This window comes from Oculina patagonica, chromosome 1, assembly GCF_052425735.1.
Source record: "Oculina patagonica isolate OP01 chromosome 1, crgOcupat, whole genome shotgun sequence".
In the NCBI taxonomy this organism is placed as follows: Eukaryota; Metazoa; Cnidaria; class Anthozoa; order Scleractinia; family Oculinidae; genus Oculina; species Oculina patagonica.
The window spans coordinates 5,341,699-5,357,625 of record NC_135758.1 but is presented as its reverse complement, the minus strand read 5'-3'; the positions used below and the strand labels follow the sequence as shown (position 1 = coordinate 5,357,625).

Genomic DNA, 15,927 nt, shown 5'->3' with positions numbered 1-15,927 from the left:
AAACAACATTAGTCAAACTTAAAAATTTAATTATTTTTTCTTATTCATTGTGATTTTGAGTTAGGAGTGATTGGATATCAGTAAAGTTTGGCAAGAGGGGATGTACTAATCTAGCTCTTCTGCGCATCTTAATACCAACTCAACCCTCCAAGTTTATTTTTTTCCTTAGTGGCCATTTGGCCACCTACTATTCAAGTTTTGGTCGCCAGTGAAAAATTTTAGTCACCAAATTAAGCTGATGCTTTCAATCATTCCTCTCAATTTGAGTCGCCAAGTCGCCAGCTCCAAAATTTTAGTCGCCATGGCGACTAAAATGGTCTTAACTTGGAGGGCTGCAACTACATGTAAGTAAGAGTCTTGACTGAAGGATGAGGTACAGTAGATAGCTGTCTTAAATGTCTAGTTCAGGCTAGGCTAGCAAAAATTCTTAAATACTATTTTATACTGGCAGCACACAATTCTTTAAAGACTTATTAACAGATCGTAAGATTCTAAATGCAAATTTTGACAATTACAGCAATTAGGAGCCGAAAAGCGTTTAACCACTTTTAATTAATTCAAATTATTTTGTGTTGTCATTATACAATCAGAAGCTGAGCATAGCTTGTAGTTGACTACCAATTGGATAAAATCTGTAGGAAAGAAAGTGATCAAATTTTCATTGGTCACACTTTTGCCTCCTTGCTGTAAAATACTATTATTAAATAATTTTACTAAGTAAACTTACCTTATTTCTACTTGTTACATCTCCTAGGTAAACAACCACATTCATTTCTGCAGCCCATAAGCCAAATTCTCTTTGCCAAGCAGCCATAGTTGAGAGTGGCACAACCAACAAGAAAGGTCCATAAAGAGTCTGAGCATTATATAAATACGATAGAAAGGAAATAACTTGAATTGTTTTACCAAGACCCATTTCATCTGCGAGAATCACCGAGTGCCCTCTACACCAAGAATTAACGAGCCAATTTAATCCATCAAGTTGATAGTCTCTCAGTATGAGTTCACTACTTCCAAGAAAAGATGGTTGTCTTTTTATGGGAACAAACTTTGGCCTCTGCCGATGAACTTTTGCACTTTTAGGAGGAATTTTTTCAGAGCGTTGTCGATTGAGATACGCATCAACTTTCTTTTGGTGAAATCTTGAAATGAGTCCTCCATCTTCCCATGTGCTTTCACCGTATGGTAATCCCTGCCACTTGCAGAGATAGTCCACTTGACTGACAATGTCACCTTTTTCGTCAAAATTTTTAACCATCGTGTGAGCTGTAAAAGAAGAACACTGGTCATTATTGCTATACAATAAATATTGTGAATACTGTCAGTCACTCTTGATAAATTACTAAGAGAAGTTTGCCATAAATATAGTTACTTCTGAATCAGTAAGGGAAAAAAGTAGCCACCAAGGGTTCTTTGTCTGCCATCGGTTCTCATTGAAAGCAATTCAAATGGGACAAGAGATTCAACCTCCTAAAAACAAGTTTAGCACCCTCAGGTGCGCGTGATGCACGTCTGTTGAGGGTTGACGAGGACCATGATAGTCATCAATGGGTCAGGGAAATCTTCTGGCATGAGTGTGCAGGTAGCTGGCTAGTCCAATCCTCACCCTAAAGAGACATAGGCAGTGTGGGAAGGGGATGGTCACCACCAAATCAAAGCGGACGAACTTCTTCGAAGTAGCATGACATGTTCCCCATCAGAGGTACTTAATCCATTCCCTGAGACCCCAGGCCCCCCAAGGTGCAGATGATACCGGGACACAGGCCCCCAGACAAGTGATGCCGACTTCCATGCCATTACATGCCCCAGCTGTTCAAAGAATCGCTGACACTATCCACTGGATAAAATGATGTTAACAGAACCAGCTCACTGTGCACTGGTCAGTAAATTATCCAGTGGTTAGAGCTCTAATGGTCAATTCTCTGAACACCCAGGCCCAAGAATGCAGTAAAACAGAAAGGTGATACATACATATAATTCTTTCCACTTCTTTGTACTCATCGAAGAGATCATAGTTCATTTGTAACTGAATGTTAAAATACTCCACATCCTCTGGTTGAGCCAACCTTTTCCTGAAAGAAAAAAAAAAAGAAAAAAAAATTAGTGTCATTAAATATAACTTACTTTTCGTTATGGATTTAGGTAAAGCTCGTTGCTGAGCCTAGTGGCCCATCAGGACTGGACCTTATTCCAGTTTCTGTAGCATTAAGCAGCTACAGTGGAACCCCGATATAACGATATGCCAAGGGGGCAGTAAAATTATATCGTTATATCGAGGAATCATTATATCGGGGTTCCGTCCCATACATTTTACTATTGTCGGGACATAACATATTCATCGTTATATCGGGAATATCGTTATATAGAAGATCGTTATATCGGGGTTCCACTGTACAAGTATTTCTACTCCCCCTGGATGGGATGGTAGTCCATCGCAGGGTTACCTCCCTCTAGCAAATTCGCTGGTACACATTTATACACCTGGGTGGAGAGAGGCACTATGAGAGTGAAGTGCCTTGCTTAAGAATACAATGCAGTGCTCTTGCCAGGGCTCAAACCCGGACCACTCAATCCGGAGTCTGGCATGTTACAATCGGACCACCATACCTCCCCATGGAATGTTAATTATATATCTTTTAAATAAATTTATTTTCAGTTCTGAAAATTTTGTAGATCATCAAGACAATATCTCCTTGTTGACGATTTACTATACTCTCCCCACCTCTCTGCTTGACAATGTGTTGACTGTGAAAGGAGAAACTAGTAGTTGATAATCATTATCTTGTCATTGCTTGTTTTCTTACCATGCTGCAATGTCCTGTTCCCTTTTGGTAAAGTTGCTCAGTTTTTTCATTCCCTTCACGTTCTGATCGACGAGGCTCTTCTCTGTTTCCCATGTGTTATGCAGATGCGACCAACCTTTCCACTTAATCAAGAACTGCACTTCACTTGGTTCACCAGGTGCAGGCTCTCCTCGCTTCTTCATTTCCTCGTAATCTGGTGCATAGATTGTAGTTATTGCTCCAATCTCCCCTGGCCGGCCGTTGCGACTGTACAGGACTTTCTCAATGCATTCCCTGTCGTCTTCAACATACTCGCCAGTGGTATCATAATTGGCTTCGACCACGTCATCCGAGTCAGTTCCATCTTCACTCTCCTCTTTATAGCTGTGTTAGATCATGAATGAAAAGCCAAATTACATTGTATTCCAATAATAGCTATACACATACACTGAACAAGAAAAAAAAATATACTGGTATGCTATGTATAGATAACTTATGGAAATGATTGGTATGAAGTCACAATTTACTGAAATCTAGTAATGAAAACCTACAGACATTAATTTTCAAAATTTCCCTACTTTTCCCTATAAGGCCTACAGCATCTGCTTCAAAAAAGACATTGATCACTAGCTGAGATCACATTGACCTGAAATGTTTCTTCCAGCAATCAATTGAATGAAATCAGTGGGGTTATAATTATTTCAGATTTCCCTGATTTTTCTTCACTGACAAAATAATGTCAATTTTCCCTGACTCAAACATTTTTCAGATCTTAAAAAATTTTATTTTCCCCTGACCATTTCCTGACCTGTTGCAACCCTGCCTACCATACATCATAACAAAGACCGCTTTAAATTTACCTTTGCTGAAAATAAATGGCTAAATATTTACATGTGTAACCTGTTATAAACTGATTAAAAAATATTCTTGATTGCCTACCTTGAAATGGTTACTGCAGCTCTTCTTACAGAGTTCCTACTGCTCTCATCATCGTCATCATCATCATCGTCATCCTCTTCAGATTCCTCACTCTCTAACTTCCTCACCCTACTGGGAAGTTTTTGCGGGGAGGGTGCAGGAGCTTTCTTGCGAGGAACAAGATCTTTAGGTTTGGGTACGACTGGAGGCACCCTTGCATTGGGGCGTGGCACAGGTCTAGGTCTGTTCCTTACTTCATGATCAGGAGTATAGTTGTCACTGCTTTCACTCTCACTGCCATGACCATCTACTACTGACCAGTCTTCACTGAAAAGACAAACAGTATTCGCATTCAGTTGCGGATCCAGACCTTGAACTGGGGGGTATTCATTTGTCTTAACCAAAAGTAGGAAGGAGGCCCTGGGTACCCCCCCCCCCACCCCCTAGATCTGCTACTGGCATTGTGAAGCAAAGAAAAGTATGACATAATCAACATTCACAAAGATTACCTTGATGAAATCCTTCTGCCTTGCCTTCCTGTAGATCTCCCTTTCTTTTTTCTATGAGTTACTTCATTCATCTCACAATCTTCACTTCCAGATCCCTAACAATTAAAACAGGGTAGATGTTATGGAACACTTTTGTAGAGGTTATAGACCACTTTGTCGTTATTCTACCTGAACAGTATATAGGGCCCTAAAAGATATTCTGTTGTAAATAACCGATCAAAATTTATGCATTGCAGCTTCCTATATATGTGAAGGGGAAATACCCCACAACGGCAGCCAGCTCCTTTAAATTTTTCTGTAGCTCTGCTTATGAAAATGATGTTAATTCTCATCAAGGTCTCAGTTTCAGCCTGTTTGCATTGTGCAGTTCTAGAAACTATCCATACCGACTCCAAGGAAAGCCATTGGAAATTTCAAGGGGGTGAGGGGTCTCAAAAGCCATAATTTTTAAAGAAAAGTATGGGGCTTCATGACTGGAATTTCCTAAGGGGTGAGGGGATTCAAACCAAAAAACCCTTCCGTGGGAGGGGTATGGATATTTTTTGGATCAACACATTGTGGTTGTGGCCTTAGGCATGACACTTAGCTCTCTCACACAGTTAAGGTACCTCACTCCATCCAGGAGTATTTTTATAAACAGGTTGCAGTTAACAAACTGTTACTGTACAGCAACCTGAGAAATACTGTAGGGTAGGCCCAGGGCGGGGGGGGGGGGGGTACTTGGGATTTCAAGTGACGGGGATGATCGAAGGATTTTTTGGGATTTGGCAAGTATTTCTTTTATTTAAGTAGGGATGTTTTTGGGTATTAAAAATAATATGAAGATTCATGGTAGTGCCTTGGCTGCATAGTTTTGTGAATAAAGTACAAACAAACATGTTTTGCTGTTGAGGGATTTTTTTGGGGTTATGTTGGAAGCCCTAGGGATTTTTTTGGGTCTTTATTTTTGCCTCTATTCGATCATCCCTGCCACTTGAAATCCCGAGTACCTGGGAGGATAGGCTTACAATGGAGCAGCATTCTGCCAGTGGAATAACTATACTCCTTAATCTAGTTGCTTCATGTTACAGAAACCAAGTTCTGATCACCTAAAAAACAATAAATTATACAAACTGTACCTCTTGTACTTCAGTGAATCTCTCTGGTTCTTTTCTCGATCTTCCAGATCTCCTGACTCCATAAGTTGCTGGATCCTCTTCCCAAAACTATTGGAGACAAAATGGAAATGCTGTGTAAAAGCTGCACCCAAACTATTTCTACCTAAAATAATATTTTACTACCAGAGGTACAAATATATTTCCTGAGGGAGCCAGACAAACTGCTACTAATATTCTGGTAGCTATTCTAGGGAGGAAGCGCCTGTCTCCACCCAGGTGTATAAATGGGTACTGGCGAATTTAAATGCTGTGGGGTGACAGACTAGCACCCATCCAGGGGGGAGTAGAAATACAGTAAAAACCCGCGTGTAAGAACCTAGGGATTTAAGAACCTTCTAGCAGAAAATTGCTTTTTTAATACCCCAAAATATAAGAACCTGTTTAGCCAAACAATTTCCAACAGGTTCTTATATGTGGGGTTTAACTATTTATTTAATTTATATTTTTTTTACCTAAAACCAAGCTGTAGCATTGATCAATTAATGCTGGACTTTTGGCAACATAGGTGCATTAATAACTAATATTTATTTATAATGAAGAAAAGATCAGATTTTATACTATTTTCTGATAATCAACAACAACGTCTACTCTGTAGAAATTAAGAACCTAATTAAGAACCTACTTAGCCTAAACTATCAATAGGTACCCCATAATACAAGAACCTGTTCTGCCAATCTCTGAAAAAAGTAGGTTCTTACACGCGAGTTTTTACTGTATTCCTAGTCGCTTAATGCTACCAAAACAGGGATAAGGACAGACCTGTTGGGCCACTGTACCAGGTTTGTATGCAGCCTTTACTTTTACTTTTTTTGTAGAGTGTTGTACTAATGACAGTCAAATCTCTGCTTATTGACAGTGTCACATCTCAGGCACCCCTCATAGCAGACATCTCTCATACTGTAGGTGGAAACACGCTCCCCCACCCCAATAAGCAGGCATCTCCTGTGGACGGACACCTTTCATAAGCAGACACTTTGTTGTGATCCCAGCCCCATACAAACACTATAAATGTCCTATAAAGTGGTCACCTCTCCTGGTCCTAGGGGTGTGTATACCCCAATAACAGGTTAGCCTGTAATTTGTATGTCTACATACCCTTTCATCAAACTTCTTCTTTTGTGTTGGCGTAGTTGGATTGTTGTTGAAGGCGTGCTGTATTTGCCCAGGTGATGACAACTGCATCGCTGGATGGTAATGTGATAATGGGGGTGGCTGTCTCTGTACCTCCTGCTGGTGATCATTTCCATCGTCATCCGACTCCGATTCCGACTGACTGCTGTCTGAGCCTTCAGAGCCAGAATCACTGTCTTGTCTGACAAAGATCACATGCCCAAGAATGTACTAAGGGTTAACAATGTTCAATTTGAGGTATAACATGAAAAATCCAACTGGGATGGGTGGGAGGCTCCTATATATGAAAGCGACAGGGATGCCAGCTGTCATAACTGAAAATTTGAATTCAACCCTTTAAGGAGACCAATCTGGGCATGGCTCAAGCTTGTTTATTAACCCAAAAAGATACCATTTTTCATTCCTGATCCTGACAAAATATGACAGCATTTGTTATTTTTTTCACATTCATTCACATGAGCATCCATACCCTAGAATAAGGGGGTCTTCTCAAAACTAAATATTTTTCTCAGCCTAGTCCTCAAATTGTTTTGAAAATAAGGTGGGGGCCCAGACCGCCCCCCCAAGCCCCTCCCCTAGATCTGCCACTAGTAACCTTAAAAAAACACTAGCCGAATGTTCAATGCTTTAGGCTAATGTCATGGGGCCAGGGTGACACTGCCTTCATATAAGTGTAATGTGCTCATTTTATGTATTCTTTTTACATGGAAGATTTTAGCCATTTTGATTGCAAGAATTGAACTGGTAATAGCACATCTTCAACAAGGTTTAGCGGCACTACGTACAGTCATGCCAATGATAAAATGTTGGCTATTAGCCCTGGGCTTATGGCTGGGGGTTGGTGGTAGGCTTAAAAACAGAAATTCTTTTTTTGGAGGGAGGGGAGGTAGTAGAAAGATGGGTCTATAACCACAAAAATTTTCAAAGTAAAATCATGGGATGCTGTTAGTCAACTACGAGGGTTTGAATAACACTCGTAGTCAACTACGAGGGTTTGTCAATCTCTACCCCTGACATAGCCCATTTTTCTTTTGGACAGCATCAAGAATGTGGACTCTGGCCAGACTGATTTGTACGTAAACAATTAACAAATTTCAGCTCTTAAATCTGATTGGCTAACAAATCAAAAACATCTACACTTTGCCCATGCTCAAAAATCAGCCCTGACAAGAGTCTGAGTTTCTTGTGCTGACCAAAATTAATGAAAAGCGGGCAGACAAAATTAAATGCTTGTGTACCTCAGTGCCTTCTTAACTTCATTGTTTGTGAAAGGGAACAACACAAACCTTGATAGCCGATCCCAGGCAAAACTTTTAAAAGGTTCTGTAACTGATTTGATACACTGGCTGATTTGCAATACATGTAGAATTAGGGTGTAGAAATTGGTCTTTGAAAAATAGTGAGTCTTGGCAATTTTAGACAAGCCTTGAAATCTCAGCCTTGCACATATACTAGAGTCACAGAATCTCAACCTTGCAAAAAGTATGGTCTCAGAATCTCGAATTTTGCAATTTGAATTTCAGAATCTTACACGCCAAGCAAAAGTTTAATCTAAATGAACTAACATAAGACAACAACAACAACAACAGCAAAATAAAAAAATCATGATTTACTGCTCGATAAACAACGCAATCGCTACTGTGAAACACACGGAATCTCAACCTTGCAAAAAGTATGGTCTCAGAATCTCGAATTTTGCAATTTGAATTTCAGAATCTTACACGCCAAGCAAAAGTTTAATCTAAATGAACTAACATAAGACAACAACAACAGCAAAACAAAACAAAAATCATGATTTACTGCTCGATAAACAATGCAATCGCTACTGTGAAACATGTAGGGTTGGATAAATAGAGGTTGTAAATTGTCATTTTGACTTATTTGAGAAATAAATTTTAGTATAAGGCACGAAGCTGACAGAGAGCTACAGAGCCCTTTAGTCTCGGTCTCGGATTTTAAACAAGGGTCTTGGCATCTCGGCGAGTCTCCACTACGGTTAGCCTAAATAGCACTCTGTTTAGCCTACAGTTAGCTTAGGTAGCTTGCGGTTAGCCTTTTTATTAAGAGTAGGGATTTCTGCTTGCATGCCTTGCTGTCTTGCCTCGCACGCCTGTCTCGCACATTTGTAAGACTCCAATTTTATCATTCTATACTCCTAGATTTTTAAAACTGCTGTATGTCAATTAACGGTGCATGTATTGTATTTTATAAATAATCTTTTAATGTTCTTCTTTGTAAGGCAGGTGTCTCCATTATTTGTAAGTATGCACCTTTTGCTGTCATGCACCTTTAGCTTTCTTGATATAGTTTACTTACAGGCTATGAGATAACAGGATTTAAAATTAATAATTTTAAAATCGGAGTTGTCATTGCAAATAATTTCTAGTTTACTGGCATATAACTTTTGATAAGTATTTTGTCAATTGGAATAAAGACACATCATCCTCATCATCATTGTTAGTAGAGGCTTGTGTTATTACAGCAAGGCGCCCAAAAGTGTGACCACTTTTAATTAGTAGGGTAGTGCCTCCTTTTGTTAGTGTACATACATTCTGCACTTCTACGTTGGACTTCCTTTCCCGTAACTTCAAATAAAAAAACTGTTCTATCGGCTTTCTCATTAACTTACAGCAAGGCGCCCAAAAGTGTGACCACTTTTAATTTATTCACATTCTTTCGTGCAGATTCAGATCCAATCAAAAGCCGTGGATAGCTTGCAGTTGACCTCTGATTGGATTAAATCGCTTTTTTCTAAGTCCAACGTAGAAGTGCAGAATGTATGTACACTAACAAAAGGAGGCACTACCCTTAATTAGGAAGTCAGCCAGTCAACAAAAGGTACAGGAATAAATATTTGAACAATGTACACTTCACGCCAACCATGTTCAGGATAAATGGGCAGAAAAAATACCCACAAAAATACACTTTTGTGTGTGGAATCTTTCGCTAACATGTCAAAATGATGTTTGTAATGTATAACTGGAATGATTAGGCAAAGTCAACCAAAAACAAGATGCCATGGACTAGGAAAAATTTCAATTATGAGAAAGAGTCCAAATGTTCAGCGTGATGTGTTTGAACAGGATAGTGAAGCTTCTTGCTTTGGTCTGAATTAGAAATCAAGCATCTACTTTTTTCAATTTAATTGCGTGGTTCCAGAAATGACCATACCCCTGCCCCCTCCTCATGGAAGGTTTTGTGGTTTAAGCTTCTCCGCCCTCTCTCCGCCGCCCCCCACCCAAATCGTGAACCCCTCCATTCTCGTCCCCATAGCCCTTTCGTTTCTCTTAGCCGGCTGGGCCTTGGCACGAGGAAAGAAAGGGCTCTGGGGACAAAAGATTTCCAGTCCTAGATTTTAGGACTTCCGGTCTTCATGTATGCAGTCATGACGTTTCAAAAGAATGTATGAGAGTCGTTACGTTTTTGACTTCCGTTTAGAAATTCTTTGTTCGAAACAACCAATCAAAAAAATTCGAATTAATTCAAAAATCCTATGTCCCCAGAGCCCTCCGTTTTCTCGTGCCAAGCCGGCTTAGAGAAACGAAAGGGCTATGCATGGGGACGAGAATGGAATCCCTCTGGAAATTCTAGTGGAGTTCCAAATTATCATGCCTCAATTTAGCACCCAAGAGTTCAAGATTACTGTAAAATTCCAAAAAATAAGACTTACTGCCCCTTTCAGCTGATTTTCTGTAAGAGCTTAGAAATGGAATGGATGGGTCTTTTTCTCAGATGAAAATGTCTGTTTCAAAACTCTTTCGGTTACTATTTAAACAGGATACTGACCGAATATTTTTGGTGCATGCAAGCTAAGAATACCCCATGGTAAAAATCGCCACACATAAAAAAACAAAAACAAGTTCAGCAGTCACCCTGAACGTTCTCAAACATTGTAAAATACAAAAGAAGTCTTACAAAAGGGGCTTATTATTGCTTAAAATAAGCCCCTGGGTTTATAATAATTTCAGGGGGGGGATTATTTTCAGAAGGAATTTATTAACTGAGATTTGGGGACTTATTTATTTATTTTTTTTTTTTTGGGGGGGGGGCTTATTTTTGGAATTTGACAGTATTCTTTTTTGGGAGCCCAAGAAAGAGCGCTTGACAGGGTGGCTATATGATATGAATCATTTATTTATTTTTGAGATTACATCTGAATGGTGCAACAAAAAAAGTCTATGGTTTGAGAAATTGGGTCCTCACATGGAAATAATGACTGCAGTCGCAACACTTTGACAGGGTTTTCAAATTAAACAAGCCGGTGACCGCTCTAGTTTTGCCGGCCACTTGATTATATTTCACCAGTTACTCTGGTCATAGCAATCGCCTCGCGACAAACAAGCTTGGCGTTGTCTCAGCCACCTACACTTCAGTTGCTGATGCCTCCTTCCAAGCATTTTGAAGCCCCTGCATAGACCAGTTCTTTTGAAATGAAAGGGGTGTGGAATGGTAAAAGTGAGACTTTGCAAGACAGCAAGACTGATATCTTTTCTGCGACCCCAAGACCTTTTTAGCCTTGCAAAAGAAATCGAGACTTCAAGAAGGCGTCAAAGAAAAATTTGAGACAACAAGACCCGTGAAATTTGGCTTAAGTTTGTGAGACAGTCACACGTATCTTTTGAAGGACCATTAACCACCCCTACTGAAGGAAAGCAATATAATACAACAGAAAGAAGAATGAAGCATGGTTGATCTCAATGTATATAATTTGACTGTACTGAAATTGAAATGTAGTAGTGGCCCTTCACCTCAGAATTTTAAAGGACCTTTCTTGGAGTGGGTAAGGATATTTCCAGGAACCACACAATTTACTGAAAAGTATACTTTTTTAAGAGATCAAGAACAAGAGACAAATAATAAACTCAGCTGTAATATTTTTGTCATTCTTTGCTTGTTTAACATTCTGTTATAGATAAAGCCACTGAACTTTGGGCAGCCCCAACAATTGTACCTTAATTTTAATTCAGCCACCTCCTGTTGTTGATAAGGTTGTAACTTTTTTGTATCTTTATTGAAACTGGTAATCTTTGCCAAAAATAATCATATTTCCTGTACACAAAAATTGTTGGTCACATTTTATCACAAAGATTTAGCCAGTACATATCTAACATTTCCACTGTCTGAGTTTCAAAAATAAAAAAATGATGCAATCTGAACAGTGAAAAGAATACGAGAGCATATCATAAATGAAATTTTTTTTCAAAATAATTCAAAAGCAACCAGTCTATAAATTCTGATACGACTCTACAGGAAACTCTTCCACATAATTTTGCAGTGCTATGAAGGAGAGGTACTTTCCATTTTCTCAAAGTTTCCAAGCACAAATAAAATAATAGTTTTCATGTGTCCAAAAATAATAATTATCTGCAGTGTTAACTAAAATACCCTTTCAAACTATCCTGTACTTTTGAACAAAATGCTGATTTGACCAACTAGGAATGCAAAATACATGAATACCAGACATAGACATCAAACAATAATAATTTATTTTATCCATCCTGATTTAGATTATTCAGCAGATCTAAGTTTCAAACCAGTACAAATTGAAGGAGCACTGAAGCACATTTTGAAACATGATTATGTTAAGTTATGTCTAAAAATCCTTCCACTGGTCAACAAATCTAATAACAAAATATGCAATTTATTTCACCCCAAAATGGCCTTGCTCACACAGATCTATAGAAGAATTCTGAATAAATACAAAAGCTCTTGGTTCGTAGCACGAAAATATCCCAAACAAGAAACAAATTGTCCCCAAATGCAAGAAGTAAGATGATAAATCGTGGTTCCTTCTTCAAACCCTAATTTTCAGTACTGGTCAGTAATTCAATTAAATTCATGTACAGAAGGCAAAATATATTTTCACAACCTTCGCCATACAAAACAAGCTACATGTAAATCCATAAAGGCAAATAAATTTCCAATCCAGCTCACAAAAAGTATAAAATCTAAAATTGTCTACAAATTTTTTAAGCAAGGAAAATGTAGATTTGAGAAGACATCCCCTTAATAGCACAAACTCTGGGAATCACCCACGAGAAATGAACATCACAATTTAATTGAAATCTACATGCACACAAGCTCACAAATATGTCGACTTCAAGTTTCAGTAAATTTCTTTCTTGTCGAAAGAGAGTCGTTTCCTCGTTTCAAAAATTATTAAGAAATAACTAGCAATGTTTACAAAGAAAGAGTTCAGCTGAAACAATGAAAATATGTGATTACCTTTCATAGATCATGGTCTCATCAGCTTGAATCGAACGATGGTGGAACGAAGGCACAAAACGACGAAAAAAATCAACAGCTTGAATTTAAACAGTCTGAAGCGAACAGGGCGTTGTTTCGAACATGTATTTCAAACAAAAAAATTCATGAAAACGCTTATTATTTCAACTGCTGCCGAAGGAAGGCACAAAATGATGGGGGAAAGCTGGCTGGATTGTCCGAAGGTAACGAAAATGTTTGAGAGTGAAAAATGCACCAAAATTCTGGCTAAACGCATTTCGCTTCGCGACACGCAACAAATCGAAAGTAAAAAATATAAAATCGCATCAGGTCAAAACAGGACTAAGTCAACACCTTCTCTCTCGATTCTTTAACATCAAAATACTTCTGTTTCCTTTCAGTAAAACCAGTGTTCAAAATTCAGTTACAGAACCTTCGCTTAAACACAAACATGCTACGTAGCATGTTTCGATGATGAAGACAAAGAAAATATGGCGTCTGAAATGGGATATAATTTGCAAGAGGAATTTACCTAGCGAAGTGTTGTTGATCTGGCAATGAAACAGCCGTGGCTCCGTGAAGGCTCCCAATATGGCCAAGAGAAAAGGAAGAAGGCTGAAAATGGTGTCCAAAATGTTCTCCAAACATCACTGGTCTTCTTCGTTCATCTATACTTGAAAGAATATCGACTTCTTCGTCGCTATCTGACTCATTATCCGCCATTTAGTTCACTGTGGAAGATTCGAAGCAGTCTTGTCCAGTCAACTCGATTTCAAACACTCTGTTCGGATCGAAGGCAGTACCCATATTTCAAAAGGGGTGCTGTAAAGGGTAAACGGCTAAAAGAAGGAGAAAACCTTCGAAAATTGTTCAAAATGGCAAACGGACTGTATTTGTAAAGAGATGGGTCGAAGACCTTATCTCTGAAGCACGTGTTTCGATGTGAAAGGAACCATGTTCGAAGGGGGCCAAAACTGTTCAAAAAGGGGGGTAGAGGAGCCAGGGAATACCCGTACAACGCCTCAACTGTCGAAGAAGCGAAAATTCACTGTATTCGATCCTTCGGGAAGAGAGCTAAAACTACAAAAGACACCAGATGTTTTACTTCGCATACCGCGTGTTTCACGAACAATGGACCCAACAGAACGAGATCAGCAAACGTAGAATCGAATTATCCCTCAGAAAAGCCTCAAAATAGGATCGTTGGGGAAGAAAAAGATGGCTACCAAAGGCCAGAAACGAAGCAATAACTACAAAACACGACAAAATTAGGGTCGATCCACGCGACTTGAGGCGCCCTCTACACGACCAAGACTTGACTTAAACAACACAGAAACTTGATAGAGTAAAACATTTATGTAATAACGTGATCAACAGCACAAAAATAAGAATTTATCACGAGCAAAACGCTTACTTTGTTCCCTCTCTGACTCCATCTTGGTAAACGTGCCGCTCCCTGCTCGCTCCTCGTCTTTGTCTGCTGACGCAATGCACTCTGGGCTACCATCCATTTGCGCATGTCGGCGGGTAGTCACGAGTGTTTCAGCCAATCACGAAAAGAGTTTCTCTTATTGTTCTCGTTCCATTTTCCTTTAGTCTGTCCACTTTTATTATTTCGTTTTCTCGTTTTGAACTAATTTCCTCTTTGACAATATCGATAACATAACCGAACCAGGAAATCTCTCGAATAAAATTGTGAAATGGTACACTGAAACAGATCACTACCAGCGCTACATTTCGTTGAAACGAAAATAACCTGAAATGTTTGGCCTTTTCCCAGGCAGGTGGTGTCGATTCCTTCTAGAAATGTGGAGCGGGACGGGAGAGCGGGAGGCCGAGAGAAAAGGTGCGGGAGGCGAGAGACTGAAGCGAAAGGCGGTAAGCGGACAGGGGGTGGGGGTGGGGGTTTAAACTCAAACGCAAAAGCGTGATCCAACTAGGGGGTCCGGAGACATGCACCCCCGGGAAAATTTGGATTTCAATTTCTCTTAGATACCGGAAAATACATTTAAAATTAAAAATTTAAAAGTTCAGCGCTTACACTTTTTTGGTAAAAGTATTGCTTTATACGTCAAAACGTTGCGATCAAGAGGCGTTGCACAAAATCGGTTCAATAAAGCTACTTACTGAACCTTTAACCTTACATCAAGACACGAATCTTTCTCACCATGTTGAAGTATCGGCAACTGAGACGTTACCAGAAGAAATGAAAACAGAAAAGACAATTTCACTTTCAACCCATTAGTTCGAATCGAAACTGACCAATGATGAAACAGACCTTTTTTAGGAGAAGTCCGCTCGCTATTAAAAAGACCAGTTTTAATTAAGGGCATGATCCTGTAGTAGCCTACCATTTTTCGATTACCTTATTGTAGGAAATTCAGGCCCGTAGGGTGGATTCTTTTGAAGGGGGTTCTTATACTGTTTGGGAGGTATTTTTTAGCGCCGGAGGCACTAACACGAGCGCCGAAGGCGCTCACCTCTAGGGGGGTCTGGGGGCATGCCACTCCAGGAAATTTTGCAAATTTACGTTCCCTCAAGTTCCATTTCCTGCATTTTGACATCGTTTCTGAGGTGGGATGCATTTTCCCTCAATATTAGCTCTTTGGAAAGTGAAAACTCCTAAAAAAATTCTGAAATGTTCAGAAATGAGTGTGTGTGCATTTAGACTCATCTTGAAAATTTGGTTTCTGACAAATGTGCACGCTTGCTTATCCAGCCAACTTACGCTAGTACTGATTGCCGCGGGCGCCACGACAAGGATGGAAAGCAAGACGAACATCAATAAACCAATCCAAAAAATTGCAACTTCTCATTATAGTGCCAAAATGTTGCGGCTTCCTCCGATAATCCTGGCAAGGAGGCATGTAATCGACCGGTCACAATCTTTTGATTGTCTTGTGTAATTTATTTTTATCTTTTCAACCCTCCAAAAATGCTGACTTCAAACATTTTAGGGGGTTCGTTCGAACCCCTCGAACCCCCCCCCCCCCACCCTGCGGGCCTGAAATTAACGCTTGTACTTAATTACGGTATTTGAAATTAACGCGAATTGAAGGAAACAATACTTCATAAGAAAAGAAATTAACGCGAAAGAGGGGGTAACAGTTTAAAATGAAGGAAATTAACGCGAAGAACACATAAAAAAAAACGCTTGCTGAGACAACAGGAACAAGTTTATTTCACCACTAGGCGTATAATCCT

General features: G+C 39.4%; 1 protein-coding gene across 1 annotated transcript in view; it reads right to left on the bottom strand.

The window, feature by feature from the left end:
- The window catches only part of LOC144649554 (chromodomain-helicase-DNA-binding protein 1-like), a 34,880-nt gene extending 20,652 nt beyond the window's left edge, over window positions 1-14,228 (bottom strand). Inside the window, 9 exon segments of the mRNA XM_078509103.1 lie at window positions 728-1,266; window positions 1,972-2,072; window positions 2,805-3,167; window positions 3,723-4,028; window positions 4,211-4,305; window positions 5,329-5,415; window positions 6,463-6,679; window positions 13,256-13,454; window positions 14,138-14,228. Coding sequence (XP_078365229.1) covers window positions 728-1,266; window positions 1,972-2,072; window positions 2,805-3,167; window positions 3,723-4,028; window positions 4,211-4,305; window positions 5,329-5,415; window positions 6,463-6,679; window positions 13,256-13,446 — 1,899 coding nt within the window. The 5' untranslated portion in view covers window positions 13,447-13,454; window positions 14,138-14,228.
- Window positions 14,229-15,927: the final 1,699 nt, after the last annotated feature.